This window comes from Leptonotus elevatus, chromosome 10 (assembly GCF_054856555.1).
Source record: "Leptonotus elevatus isolate MCC_2025b chromosome 10, RoL_Lele_1.0, whole genome shotgun sequence".
Taxonomy (NCBI): domain Eukaryota; kingdom Metazoa; phylum Chordata; class Actinopteri; order Syngnathiformes; family Syngnathidae; genus Leptonotus; species Leptonotus elevatus.
In genome coordinates, this window is record NC_141248.1 from 5330911 (window position 1) to 5344348 (window position 13438).

At 41.4% G+C, this 13438-nt stretch overlaps 1 protein-coding gene across 2 annotated transcripts in view; it reads right to left on the reverse strand.

The window, feature by feature from the left end:
• prickle2b (prickle homolog 2b) overlaps positions 1-13438 on the reverse strand; it is a 90558-nt gene that overhangs the window by 9525 nt on the left and 67595 nt on the right. For both annotated transcript variants that reach the window (XM_086087792.1, XM_086087793.1), the window contains 3 exons: positions 4900-5083; positions 833-946; positions 196-333 (listed from right to left, as the gene is read on the reverse strand). In XM_086087792.1, coding sequence (XP_085943918.1) covers positions 196-333; positions 833-946; positions 4900-5083 — 436 coding nt within the window. The remainder of the gene's footprint in view (positions 1-195; positions 334-832; positions 947-4899; positions 5084-13438) is intronic.

A 13438-nucleotide genomic window follows, 5' to 3' on the forward strand; every position in this document is an offset into this window, starting at 1 on the left:
TCACTAGTAAAAGGACCTACAAATTGTCAGCTTTCTACTCTGCATATCTGTCACATGAATCACTGAATGGTCCACTGATCACTCTAAAAGGATATTTAAAAGAGTGATGACGGGCTGCTCCCACATTACCGTGGTCAACAGCTTCAGTCGGATCATATTTACTTCTTGTAAGAATGACGATTTCAAAATTTCTACCTGTTCACAGATGGCTCCCGTCATGGTCACAGGGAAAGGGCGGACGTTGCCGCGACCAAGATTTTCCCGTTTCCGTTGGTTACTGAAGAGCTTCAACTCCCGCTTCTCCTCATCGTCCAAACTGTTGCAATAGCGCACCTGAACGTGCAACAACAACGTGTCAGTTTTCACGTTCTTATGCGTTAATGATTCCGACAGGTTTGACACAGGAAATATCAATAGTTGTCCAAAAGGGATCAATCATACAAAATGAGCAAGCATGTAAGGTTAATTCAGATTACAAAATTGCACTTTCCAAGATGGTTGGCCTTTTTGTTGATGAACAATCCATCTATCTGTCCATATATCATCTATCCATCCCTTTAATCATCTCTCCCTTTTAATTCTGATTATGGAAATTGAAAAGTCTGTAAAATCAATTCAACACAATGCAGTAAAATGTAATGAGACATTTTTCAAGTACTTTATTGACTTATTAGGCATTTACTAGGCAGTAAAGCCAACACATTTTTCACAATTCACTTTTCACTAATGGAATTTCTGTGTCTCGTCTCCCTTGCCCTGAAGAGGGGAGGAAGGGGGAGATGGATGGATGTGGCTGAAGGTGATGGGGGAGGGGCTGCATTTGGACTCTCACCTCATTGTCGTGGGGCGGCAGCTGATGGAGGAGCTGTTTGATTCGGTATTTCTCTCCTGGGCTGTTAACATAGGGCACCTTGTCCTCAGGGAGGGAGCTGTAGTACTGGTGGACCTGACGGAGACACAAGGGAGGACGGATTTGGATGGTGACAACCATATTGACCATTGTTATTACGACCAAATTACTCATAAAATACAAGACTGCTATGTTCAGCCATCCTTTCTAACGCAAATTTGTTTTTCTTTTATCTGCGTGTGTAGAAATACATATAAAGTAGATGGCTCATTTGGAGCAAACCTGATGATGATGGTATGGGTCCATTAATTTAGGAGGCGGATATTATTGACCTTGAGAAAAATTCAATTTTACAAAATAGACAGCCCCTTCCCATCTTACCTTTTACAATTATATGGTTGACTGCATATAGCTGCCTGCTACCTTTGTATCTTTTTTCCTTATCCTCACACCTAGTCAGAAGACCAGGACTGACTCACACACACAGTTGGAATCAATTTTGATTTATGGGACACCATCATAGACTAAATGCAATCTTGCCTTTCCATCGTTTCACATGGACAAGGGAACTTATTACTGACCTGTCACATGTGTGTGCACCCGCACACGTGGATAAGAAGCGATTAACATACTGTATATGCATGTAGAAATGCGTGTGCTCAAGTAGGTGTACAGAAGCAGGATTAATGATAATCTGTCATTCCAAATTACCAGCACATTCTTTGCATCGCAGAGGTAGACAATGAACGTCATCTTAACGTCAACGTTATTTATGGTAGCATTGCTATTGCGCTGTAACAGGGGTGGGGTCGGGGTAGAACGGAGGTCGGCCACTCAAACATGAATGTGAGGGGGCTGGGGGTGTCAATCATGAGCATTTTAAAAGCAGGCTCGAAAAGCAAATCATTGGAATGAAAAGGTGATCAATACCATTGACTGGGTCAGGACAATCTTAACAACCCCTACTGACTAGCTACGCATGTCCTTGGCAACACATTGCCTTTCACATACACATCTTGACCACACCTAAACTGTTCTTACACTATCCAACATCATTTCTATAACCCTTGTCCAGTTGGGAAGATTGGGTGTTTCCTTTATTCGGATTTACACAAGCATGTTTACTGTTTGGATAGATTCATAGCAGATAGTTGGAAAAGTAACCAGATTCCTTTTGTGTTGCTTATGTTGGCATCAATTGGTGTTGCAGAGGGCTGGGAAAAGTGCATCCAGCAGCAAGGTTCAGGGTTCACAGAGAAAAAGGGACATGCTACCAGAGGAGCACACATGACACATGCTTCCAACAACAACAACAACAAGGTTGCATTTTGGAGGTGAGAGGCCCACCGCCCTGAGGCTAAGATCTAAAGACAGATTCCGCACAAAATACACACCCGATTGCGGCAAGAGGCGGTTGGAGCAGCTTGTGAAAATAACTGTAATCAAAAGCAGATGAAACTAAAGACAGCGCACAATTTTGATCTGTGCTTAATGAAGCGTTTTCAATGTTAAACGACATGACTTGCAGCTGAGTGATGACTGCAGCCGGTTTATGTTCAAGTCATGGGTCAGACAGCTGAAGAAGACTATATCCGGCACCAGCGCTAACAATTTGTCCATTTTATAGTATGTTAGTGAAGACATATTTTATTATTGTTAAAAAAAAAAAGAGGTCTGTGCTTGTCCTTCAAGGACTGAATTATTATTACGCTTACACAGTAAAATACTGGCTGGCCTCCATTTAATCATTATATATATTAAAAAAAAAAAATAATAATAATAATAAAAAAATATATATATATATAAGTATGCACAAGAAAATCAGCACTGTGTTTGTATGCTAACATTTATAAACAATGCTTTGCACAAATGACAATTTACTAATGAATGGCGTTAGCAAAGGTTGTAAAAGAGGGGATCCATGGAAAAATCAAATAATTGCCGTTACTAGTTCAAGCCGCAGACTGTGACTGACATTACTGACTCACAAAACAGGCAAGTCCTTTTGCCAATTTCCACCAGATCTGATTTGCATTTCACTTTGTAAAGTACATCTTTGAAAGCTTTATCTCTTAAATCGCTCTCTTTATCTCCGTAACCATAACACAACTGACAGATCAAAGGCAAATATGTTCTTTATACACACACAAAAAAAACACAGAAAAAAACACTTTAAAAGAAGAGAAGATACAGGCGACGTGTTGCACGTGACACTTAGATCTTATCACATGATGCTTCCAAGTCTGTTGAGTAGCATGATTGGTTTTGACAAGCTCTGACTTGGCAACAGCCCTAATGATTATTTGAGAGAAATACTGAGATGGCAACAAACATTGACATACCATATTCACACTGTAGCTCAGTAGTCTTTCCAAAATTAATTATGCTGTATTGCAGCTGAGGTTCGGATATGTTCTCCCTTCTAAAGTTGTGCTTGAATTTTTATAGACCGTAGGCATATGTAAACTTATGAGCACACTATATGGCGAGAAACATGCTTAATGCCCATAAAATGCAAAGTAGAGTGGCAATTGTTTTGATATTTTCAGAGGTTGAAGTTGACATTAGTAGAGATGTGCAAGTGAATTTTGGTTGTCGTTAAGTGACTTTTAGCTTTTGTACACTTACAGTTGTGCTCATACGTTTACATACAAGGGCTTATGTAAATTTTCAAGCACAACTGTACATTATTGTCTAGACATTAATCCACATTCAAGGACATAGGGTATGATAGGACTTAAGTTCACATAGTGCTGATACACATCCTTAAACGGAGCACAGATTGTGCCGTGTTTTTTCCCCTCACTCGTTCTTCATGTTTGTTTTCCATCTAAGAAACTCAGGGCACGAACTAGTGAACCGCCAGGCTTCCCGTTCTGTCTCCCTCTGCTGGTCATTATTATTTTTCGTGTTTCTCGGACAGATTGTGTGAAGACAAATTCCTTGTGTGTTTTTACATACTCATCATTACAGCCCTGGCTTGAATTTTTTGAGACATGACTTAACACCACCCCTGGCTAAAGAAGAACCCCAAACCAACTGTTAAAATATGTGAGTTTAATTTGAGCTTCTCACTCTTCAGCCAAAGGTCCCAAAACAGACCTTCATTGCTAACTATAGTTCTTTATTCTAATACATGTGTTGTAAAATAGCAGTAAATATGTTGAATGTATTCAAAAGATCAGGTTCCACTTTAGCCTGACTGCTGGTGAAGTCACACTCCCTTAGATATGAACCTAATCGACTTGAAGGTTGGCCATGTGACCCAGGAGAGGAATGAAAAATAGCCTCTCGTGGTGAAAAAAGAGGGCGTTGTATTGACCACTTCATCACCCTTAGCTCATCAACAAAAAGAAAGCGGCTTCCATAAACACTCCTTTCCTTTCAGCCAATAAACCCAGAAACCCTCCTACAGTCACAGCTCAATGAAGTACCGGTAATTGGGCTGTTTAATGTGTTTGTGTATCACACAAGCTTAGCTGCGTTGCTGCAAGGCCTGATGAAACTTAATGTAAACATGTTTGCAGGCAGAATGGATTGGGAGATTGTGACTGCAGGAGCTTTGTAATCCTTGTTTTATCCTTTAGCCCACAGGCTCAGCAAGCAAAATTGAGGAGCTATCAAATAGTGGAATAAGTCATTATTGTATATGATTTAATAATCCATTCTGGTGCAGTCACATGTATGATCTTTTGTGACCTGTGGACAATTACTTGGTACACCAAAGTAACGAGATACATGAGCTGTGTCAGAAATGAAGTCTTTACAAAGATAATCACTGATCATAGTTATTAATTCAACAACATGTTTAGCCATTGGTGACTAAATTGACTAGTGATTAAATTTATTATAATATGTTCCTGGTGAGAATTTATGGTACATTTGTTTATCATTGAAATCCTAGTGTTCCAGTTTTTTATTTGGAAAACATGGTCCCCCTAGATAAAGCTTTTGTAAGATATCTCTCATTGTACCTAATGAAGTTGCTGGTGATTGTATCCTAGAGTGGATGGTTGAATATTTAAAACATGTGTCCGGGTGCATTGTACCTGTTCAGGTTTCAGTCCTGGTGGCACCCAGGCATACTCCTCCAGGGCACATCCAGAGTCATCGTCTGAAGTAGAGTTCCTCTGGAAGTCGTACATCAGCTTGGTGACCGTCTTCTCCATTTCCACAGGCATGGCGGTCACTGCATGCTCCTCCCAGCGACACTTACAATGCACACAGATCTTCCTATCGTCACAAAAAAGGAGGTGGGGACTGCCTTAAAATTATGCCATTGGACAAATCACAAAAGCACAGCTGAGGTTGGATGCAAAAAGAAGAGCTGGCTATATGATCTTTAATTCATGCAGCTCAGTTTTATGGAGTGGAAAATGTTTCATTTGAGCTCAGCAATTCAGAGAGAACACCATGAGCGTGGAAACAAACTCTTCAATAAATCACCATTCGGATGATTTCATCAGAGACAAGCTGATACATTATAGTTGATTTTTAGTCTCATGAAACAAGTTTTAAATCACCAAAGGAAAAAAAAGAGACAGGTTTTTCAGTCTTTTTATAGAAGGAATCCAAGTGTGAAAAAAATCTAATCATCTCACCTACTTGGTCGTAAGCACAGTGAAGCCCCATTGATAATTCTGCAAATACCATTTGACTTTTTCTTAAAACCAGATGGGGTCTTTACACATAAGGGGTATAAAGTCCTCTTAGGTCAAAGGTCAGGCCTCCCACAGCACACTCACAGTAAAAATGTTGAGGCCGTGAATACAATGCTTAACAACCCTCAGCGGAACCAAGAACAAGGAATAATAGCAGAATGAAGCCAGTGATGATGGAAAGCAGAATTGTGAACACATGCACACGATTAGCATTTAATATCGTCAGCTAGCACAGTTTGGTTAGTCAAGCTATGCTGTAAAAAGGGGTCAATGCATAAAATTTGACGTTGATTGATTGCCTGGTCATTAGAATCTACCAAGCCATACAGTGTACCGTAGTTCAATTTGCCATGATACCAAAACTCTGATTTGGTATACATCTTCACCTTGGGGGTATATACACAGAACATAACACATTTAAACTTGACACATTCAACAAAAGCAAATTGCTGGATGAAAACATTTCTCACGTATCAGGTATTTTGAGTATTTTCACAACTTGCAACAAAAAAGGGAATATGGCTACTGAGTGAGCCTGTCAAGCTTCTTAAACACTTACTTCCAAGCAGTGCATTAAGATTGATTAAAGAGATTAGCTTTAAACATATCACTCATTGCGGAGTCAGAACAGGTTGTGGATTAAATAAAGAAAACAACAATATAAGGCACCTGCACTGACTGACTGCCTACGCAAAATGGGGACAAGGAGCATAATGTACATACAGATTGCCTTTGTCCTTGATGGCCCCTAAGGCAGCAAAAACAGGGAGACAATCTCATTACCTTCCCAGACGGACGCCTACTTGCCTGACTGAAAGCCCCCACAGAGGAGCTTACAGACACTCTGTTTGACACACGGACAGCTCGGGTGGTCAGAGATGTGCCCATGTAAAGCGCCAGGAGCATCGATGGCACATTGTGCATTCGCCTAAACCAAGGGTGCCCAACCTTTTTTGACCCAAGATCTACTTTTCAAGTCGCCAAGCTCCCAAGATCTACCACTTCAGCGCACACATCGCAAACTCACACACATCTTTTCCATCCTGCTGTAACTTTGGCCCTAAACCATATCTATTTATTTCTAGTGCAAAAGTTGTATCTTTTTAGCAAAACACCGCTATGGATGTCTCTGACAGAGCTTTAAGAGGTTTTAAATTATCCCTGGTGTCCGCTCAAATAAAAGCTTCCCTGTGACATGTTACAACTTGTCATATGGCATGTGAAGCATACAGACAGGTCAAATGTTGGACAAGTTCTCCATCACCAGTTGTGAACCCTTCCCAACTATTACTGTCATCTTTAGTTTTCAACAGCGCTGTGAGCAAACAAGCTGAAATGCTGCGAATGTGGAAGGACGACCACAAAATACACCAAATGACACTAAACCACAAAATTTCCAACTGTGCCTTCTATCAGTACTTGTGAATGTGATTTAAAAAAGAAAAGAAAAAGTCAAACTCAAGCAAATTGAAAAGTTGCTAAGTTGTCAAAGCAAGGCAGTTTGAGTCAAAGTCAGAGAAACCCATCTTTTCGATTTGTCATCATCACACAACTTAGTTGTAACCAGTGCTTCTTAATTATTTTTTCTTATGTCCTCCAAGAAAGAAGAACATTTAGCGCCCTCCCACCAACTCTCCACCACGGCTTTAAATAGTACTATTTGCCTATAAAATTGTTGTAAATACAGTGGTACCTCGGAGTTTGAACATAATTCGTGCCTGCGAAGTGTTCAAAGTCTGAATTGTTCAACCCCCGAAATATTTTCTCCCATAGGAAATAATGTAAATGCAATTAATCCGTTCCCAAGCTCCAAAAACACAAAATTCCTATTTTAATTTCTGTTTGTTTTTTTACATTTACAGTACAGTACAGTATTTATTATGTTTTATTTATTTATAAAAATAAATTTCACCTAAACCGAACACCGCCGTCAGGAGACCCGAGGAAGGACCAAAGAAAAGAAAGGAAAGTGAAATCCAGCACCGACCAGACACCACCCACCGGGCCACCAACCAGAGTTCTTCACCAACCCCAGAAACATCTAAATTCCAACAAATCAGGGAGACCTCAAGAGACCAAAGGAGAGACTGAGGAAAGGAAGGAAGGCCAGAAGAAGCAGTGTGAGATCCACAGACACCAGCCTCCACCGATTCAATGACCTGAGGAAGAAGCAGATTGTGTCTGAGTTTCGATAGATGCTGGTGTGGTGGATCTGGCATGCATGAAAATCTCCACCAAAGAGGGGAGCCGTCGACCCCTGCCAGGACAGAGCAAGCGCAACACCTCAGGGCCCCCCAGGCCGCGGCAGCGCCAAAAGACGACCCCCGGGCTCCGCCAGGGCCACCGGCCAGAGAGCAAACCCGTACAGTACAGTATTTAAACAATCAAAATACCTTACCTTACCTGTTGTGGTGTGATGGCATCAGTGGATGATAAATGCTATGTTAATGCCAGCTTTAGTTCAGTGCTGAGTTTGTGTATTTTACATTGGGCATATTGTTAGACTACTAATCGGTCTTTGCGTGCGTTGTTTAACGTCAGGCACGTTGTTGAACAGATAAAGGGGGTCCTCCTGCCAGTATTTACAGAAGTTGTCACGGTAGTTACAACGGCGCGATAATCTCCTTCCTAATTTCACTGTGGTTCGTAGCACTGTATGTTTTTCTTTACTGCCACTGGCGCTGTTGTCTTTCTTTGGGCCCATGGCGAAGAAAATTGTCGTGGAAAAATCAAAATGCACTTGCGAGTATGGAGCACCTCCGGGAGTATTCACGATCTGACTGGAAATGAGCAGTGCATCGTCTCAATTACCGCAACGTGAGCATTCGGCATTGCTCGGCTTCGCTTAGCTTCACTCGGCTACTCGTTTTCAAGGTATGTTCGGCTTAGCTTGCTTTGCTTTGGCGTTTGAACTCCGAAAATGAGTTTAAACTCCGAGGCATTTTTTACTCCGATTTTTTGGTTGAAGTCCGAATTGTCCGAATTCCGAGACGTTCAAACTCCAAGGTTCCACTGTACATCTCTGCAGCTGAGCTAATACTCCTTCAGCACTCTCTGACAGTGAGAGCGCCACTGCCACCTACTATAGTGGATGTGCAATTACACTTTATTCTAGGACGGCAACAACAACAACAAAAGTTCCCTGAGGTTACACGGGCCACCCTGGCATAGCATTTGAGAAGCACTGCTGTAACAGACAACAAACACTTGTCTATCCAAGAATAATAATAAGAAAAAAAATTAAGCACCCCGTGTGAGGACAAAAGAACAAGTTACCCAGTTTGACAGCATGTCCAGTGGTCAGCTGTTTCTATTTCTGTCTTGGGGTCTCGGGCATGTACAAATAGCCGCCTTGGAGGACCCGAAGTAAAGCACTTCACGCTGCATTCCTTCTCAGTGGGCAAAATTAAATGTCCTGACACCTGAGATTTGACTTTGCAAATCCAATAAAAGCGGCCCTATCCAACCTGTTTTAGGTGTCTTCCTCCGCCAACAAACCTGAATCAAATGAACAGCTCATCAGCAAGCTTTGCAGAAGCAATCCTGATCATATGAATCAGGTGTATTGGAGGAGGGAATCTTAACAGGCTGAAGAGAGGCTCTCGAGGATGGACTTTTAGGCACCCCGTTTCTAGATTATGCAAGTGTACCTAATCACATCAAGTGGAGAAAGGTGACCTTGAATGATTTACCCTCCTCCCATCACTAAACCCCGCCTCCAGGTCCAGATGTTTGATAACCAACCTCCAGTGTTTCACCTAACAAACATCTCCTCACCACATGAGTTCTGGCAGAGATCCTGTATGCCTCCTGAGGCAAGTTGAACCCCCCACCCATTGCACCCACCCCCTTCTGTCCTTATGATTTACAACAGGCTTCTTACACATGCTGGGATTCCCCCTCCACTGAAACGCAATGCCAGAGCCTCCTCTTGTAATCTGCATGATTTTAATTAGCAAAGATTTGAGGACTCTAGTAATAGAAGTCAAGCACATCCCCAACGCCTCATCAATGACTAAAGTGAGGTCAAGTGAAGAAAGTAAAAAGGCTTGTTTTCACTTTTAAATATGAATGAAAGAATTTGCCCCCTGGGAAGATGTTAAAATACAGCCCTATGATTCATGCAGTGTGAATGACATTCACAGAGTTTATGAATTTTCATGGCACATGGAACACCGCACTGCAAGGAATTCCAATCAGTGAGTTGCAGTTTTATTCAAAACCCTCAGACTTGTGTTGCACGTTCAAACTTAAACTTGCCATTTGGAACTCTTTATCCTCATTGGTGTTTACACAGGACATGGCATAGGGGTGACAGAGGGTCATGTGACACATGACCATTCACAAGAGGGAGTCATTGAAGGGTTTGTCTGCTCTCCAAACAACCTGCACCTCTTCACAAACACCCAAGTGTCACTAGAAAGAAAGAAGACAAGTAGATGAAAACAGGAAAGACAGCAGTAGGTTAAAGAATGGGAAAGACAGCAACGGCTGTGGCTCGCTCTTCCGATTAACGCACTGGTCAGTAGGAGTGGAGACTGTGCAGTACAATACAGCCATGAACCATTAAAAGGTAGCATAAGGTGACAACATTTCCCGTATCGTACCAGCTCTGCATGCTTACAACCTTGGCTGACCAGAGGCCATTATTTTAGTTAATACCATTATTTTAGTTTGGGGCTGATTTATCATCTACCGGCAGCCAATAAAAAAGCGCCACCAGACGTCAACATCTCTCCAATGGCTTCCAAATGCGCCCGAAACGTGATGCTAGGTAACAACTCTCCTTTTTTGGTTCATTTATGAAAAAATATATATGTAATTGTACACCGTACAATCAACTGGTTTTCATTATTAGAAAATCCACTTCTTTTTTTCTTTTTTACTTAATCTGTGCTTGTCAGCAAACTATTTTCCTCTGAAACACTGAGATTTTAGACAAATCTCTCCCCATAGATTTTGGTCAATGGAACTAGTGACGTCAGACCCACAATAGCGATTTTGTGGGCTAAAAATATTTGAGTAAGCCTGGTTTGTTGATAAGTGATCAGTAGGTACGGCAAATTAATCAGGCTGTCAGCATCAAAGTGTGCACAGTCCATCAATCAATTTTCTGAACCGCTAATTCTCACGAGGGTTGCGGGCGCGCTCGCGCTGGAGCCTACCCCAGCCTTTGAAAAGTAATCAGACGGCTGGAGCACTTTACCACTGCTAGCTAGCGCGGCTAGCTTGCTGCTAGCTAGCAGTTGCCGCTAAACGCTGGCAACAGGCGCTGTACAAAACAATGTCAGCATAATTATGTCTTGGCGCTCTTAACTGGAGCTTGTACGTGACTTCAGGACTTTGTCTTACTGACGTCTGTCGCAACAGTTCGGGGTATTTCTATTGCCGTTGTTCACAAACTCTGAATAGACGAGCACGTCGTCAGCCCTTATACACGCTTCCGGAAACAACTTCAAAATAAAAGCGTTACAATGCATTGATCTACATATACTATTTGGTAAGGTAAGGTTTATTTTGAAATTGGGTTTTCTTTCAGCGTGTACTGTCATGCATATTGCCGTTAGTTTGACACCGACTATCTCAGCGGGTATCCGAGGCAGAAATGATGAGGACTCGTTGCAGCCCTGGTATTAATAATGCCCATTTTGTAATCGTGGAGGGTAATAATTTAAATTGTAATATAATTTCGATTCATTGCACAGCCCTACCACAAATCCACTTCAGGAGTTGGCAACTTGGCAGACAAGGGGTGGAACGAGAGACTGTTCAATTTTTAGTGACTTTAGAGATAAGGTTTGTGACTTTAGAAGTAGAATTATGCACAGCACTTATTGTAATTCAAAGTCTGTTGACTGTAATACAGTCACACATTTTTGTTAAGTTTTACCTATACATCACTTATACTACATAGACCAGGGATGTCAAACTCATATTAGCTCAGGCCCATTTGAGTTCCAGGCGTGTAATATCTACCTGTTTTGCATATATATTGTTCCCAGAATGCATTGTGTAGTGGAGTTAATGACGTTATAGGACGTTAATCCATGTGTTTGTGTTACCAGTATCTGAATGTTTGTCATATTCAGCACGTTTATGTTTGATTTATGTTGGTCTATGTTTGTATTTTTTTCAACAAACCGTAAATTCAATTCTGTGTACAAGTTGCATTGTTCATCTGAGAATTGCTTGTGAAATTACAAATGTATGTTTTGATTTTGGCTGTCTGACTAATTGGTCTGACAAAGACTGACATTACCTCTTGTCCTTCTCTTTTTTTTTTACTTTGCAAAATCATCTGGGGGGCCGGATTCAGCTTGCGAGCCGTACGTTTGACATCCCTGACGTAGACCGAACATGAAGGGGTGACTCCATACTGGCGCTAGTTCGAACAGAAAGGGGAAGGGGTTCCTCTTTCTCCTCAGACAGGCAAAAAGAAAACATTTAAAGATCGCTTGTCAATCTGGTGACCAGTGGTTGTGTTGGCTGCAAAATGTTATCTTGCTTGACAGTTCAACAGCTGTAATCCACTCACCAGAAACGTACGCTAACTTCCTTGCTCCCAAATGTCATCATGCTCTTTTTTTTTTTTAATCGAGGTCCCGGCCAGTAAAAGAAGCTGGCTGCGTTTAATACTTCTCGGTCCCAAAGACCGTAATGATACTGTCCCAAATTATTATTTTTTCACCATCGCAACACAGTTCTGGCGTGAATGTGCATGTGTGTGATATAGTAAGTACATTCTCGACACTCATTGGCTGTCTCTTCCGCAACAGCGTCAAAACTTCAATTCAGCTAATGGCAGCGAAATGGACAAAGGAGCAGAATTGTCGCTTCAAATGCACAAAACGCGCCACTTAGCACGCAACCGCGCCTAACCGTATTAACAGCATTGACTGTATGGAAATGCGCCACTGAGAATGCTCCAAACGTGTTCGGTCTGCACGAAGCATTGCCCTGATGTAATCTTCACACAAGACATACACAAATCTAAAAAACAAACAACGACCTAATACTAAAACTCATAAAAACTCAAATAAAATGACGCATTTTCGAAAAACCTAAATTAATAAAAAATAAAAACCCTCTTAGAAAACTAATTAAAACTATCAAAAAACAAACAAAACACACAACATGAAAAAAAACATTATAACTCATTTATAACTCTACCAGGTAGACTACTAGAAATAATACTGCGTAGTACCTGAAAACTATCATAGCCATGTAGGTACGGTGCTGTGGAAAACAGTCATATTCCTTTCAATTGCCCAGGCAACATACTAAGCCAACATTAATATTATGTTTGTCCAGCTGGGGGAGGACTACAACATAAAAAGTTTTGAGCACAGAAGTGGCCATCTTTTTCTTTTTCTTTTTTTTTTTTACTCGTGGGACCTTAAAGTCTGCCTAAAAGTAGGCAAATGGGTTTTGACCCATTTAGCTCAAGCTTGCAAAATTGTCTACACTAGCTCCAGTACTGAGTCTTATTTCACATTGATGCTCACGCAACTCCCATCAGCTGTTTTTTCCATATCATGCTTGATGATCAGATGAAAACTGCAGATTTAACTGGCAGCGCCGTACTAAAGAAAGAGCCCGGTGACAAGAGAAGGGCAAACGGAACAAGCTTTTTCACTCCACTGTGCTCGTTTTCTCTGGAAAAATGGTCAGAGATAAGCGCAACGTTTCTGTTCATTCTTTTGAAGTGACGTCGCTTGAATTTCAGATAAATGACTTAAGTACAAAAACACAACACACTGTATCTACCTGGTATCCATGTGAACTTCAGAGCCATTAGTTTTTAGTCACAGTTAAACATGACTGGAGGTGTTCCTGACAAGAGTCAGATGTTTTCCATTAGAGGCCAATTAGTGTGAGCCAGATGCAATGTGTTCCCCAAGCCAGTGATTATGCTACCATCCACCTG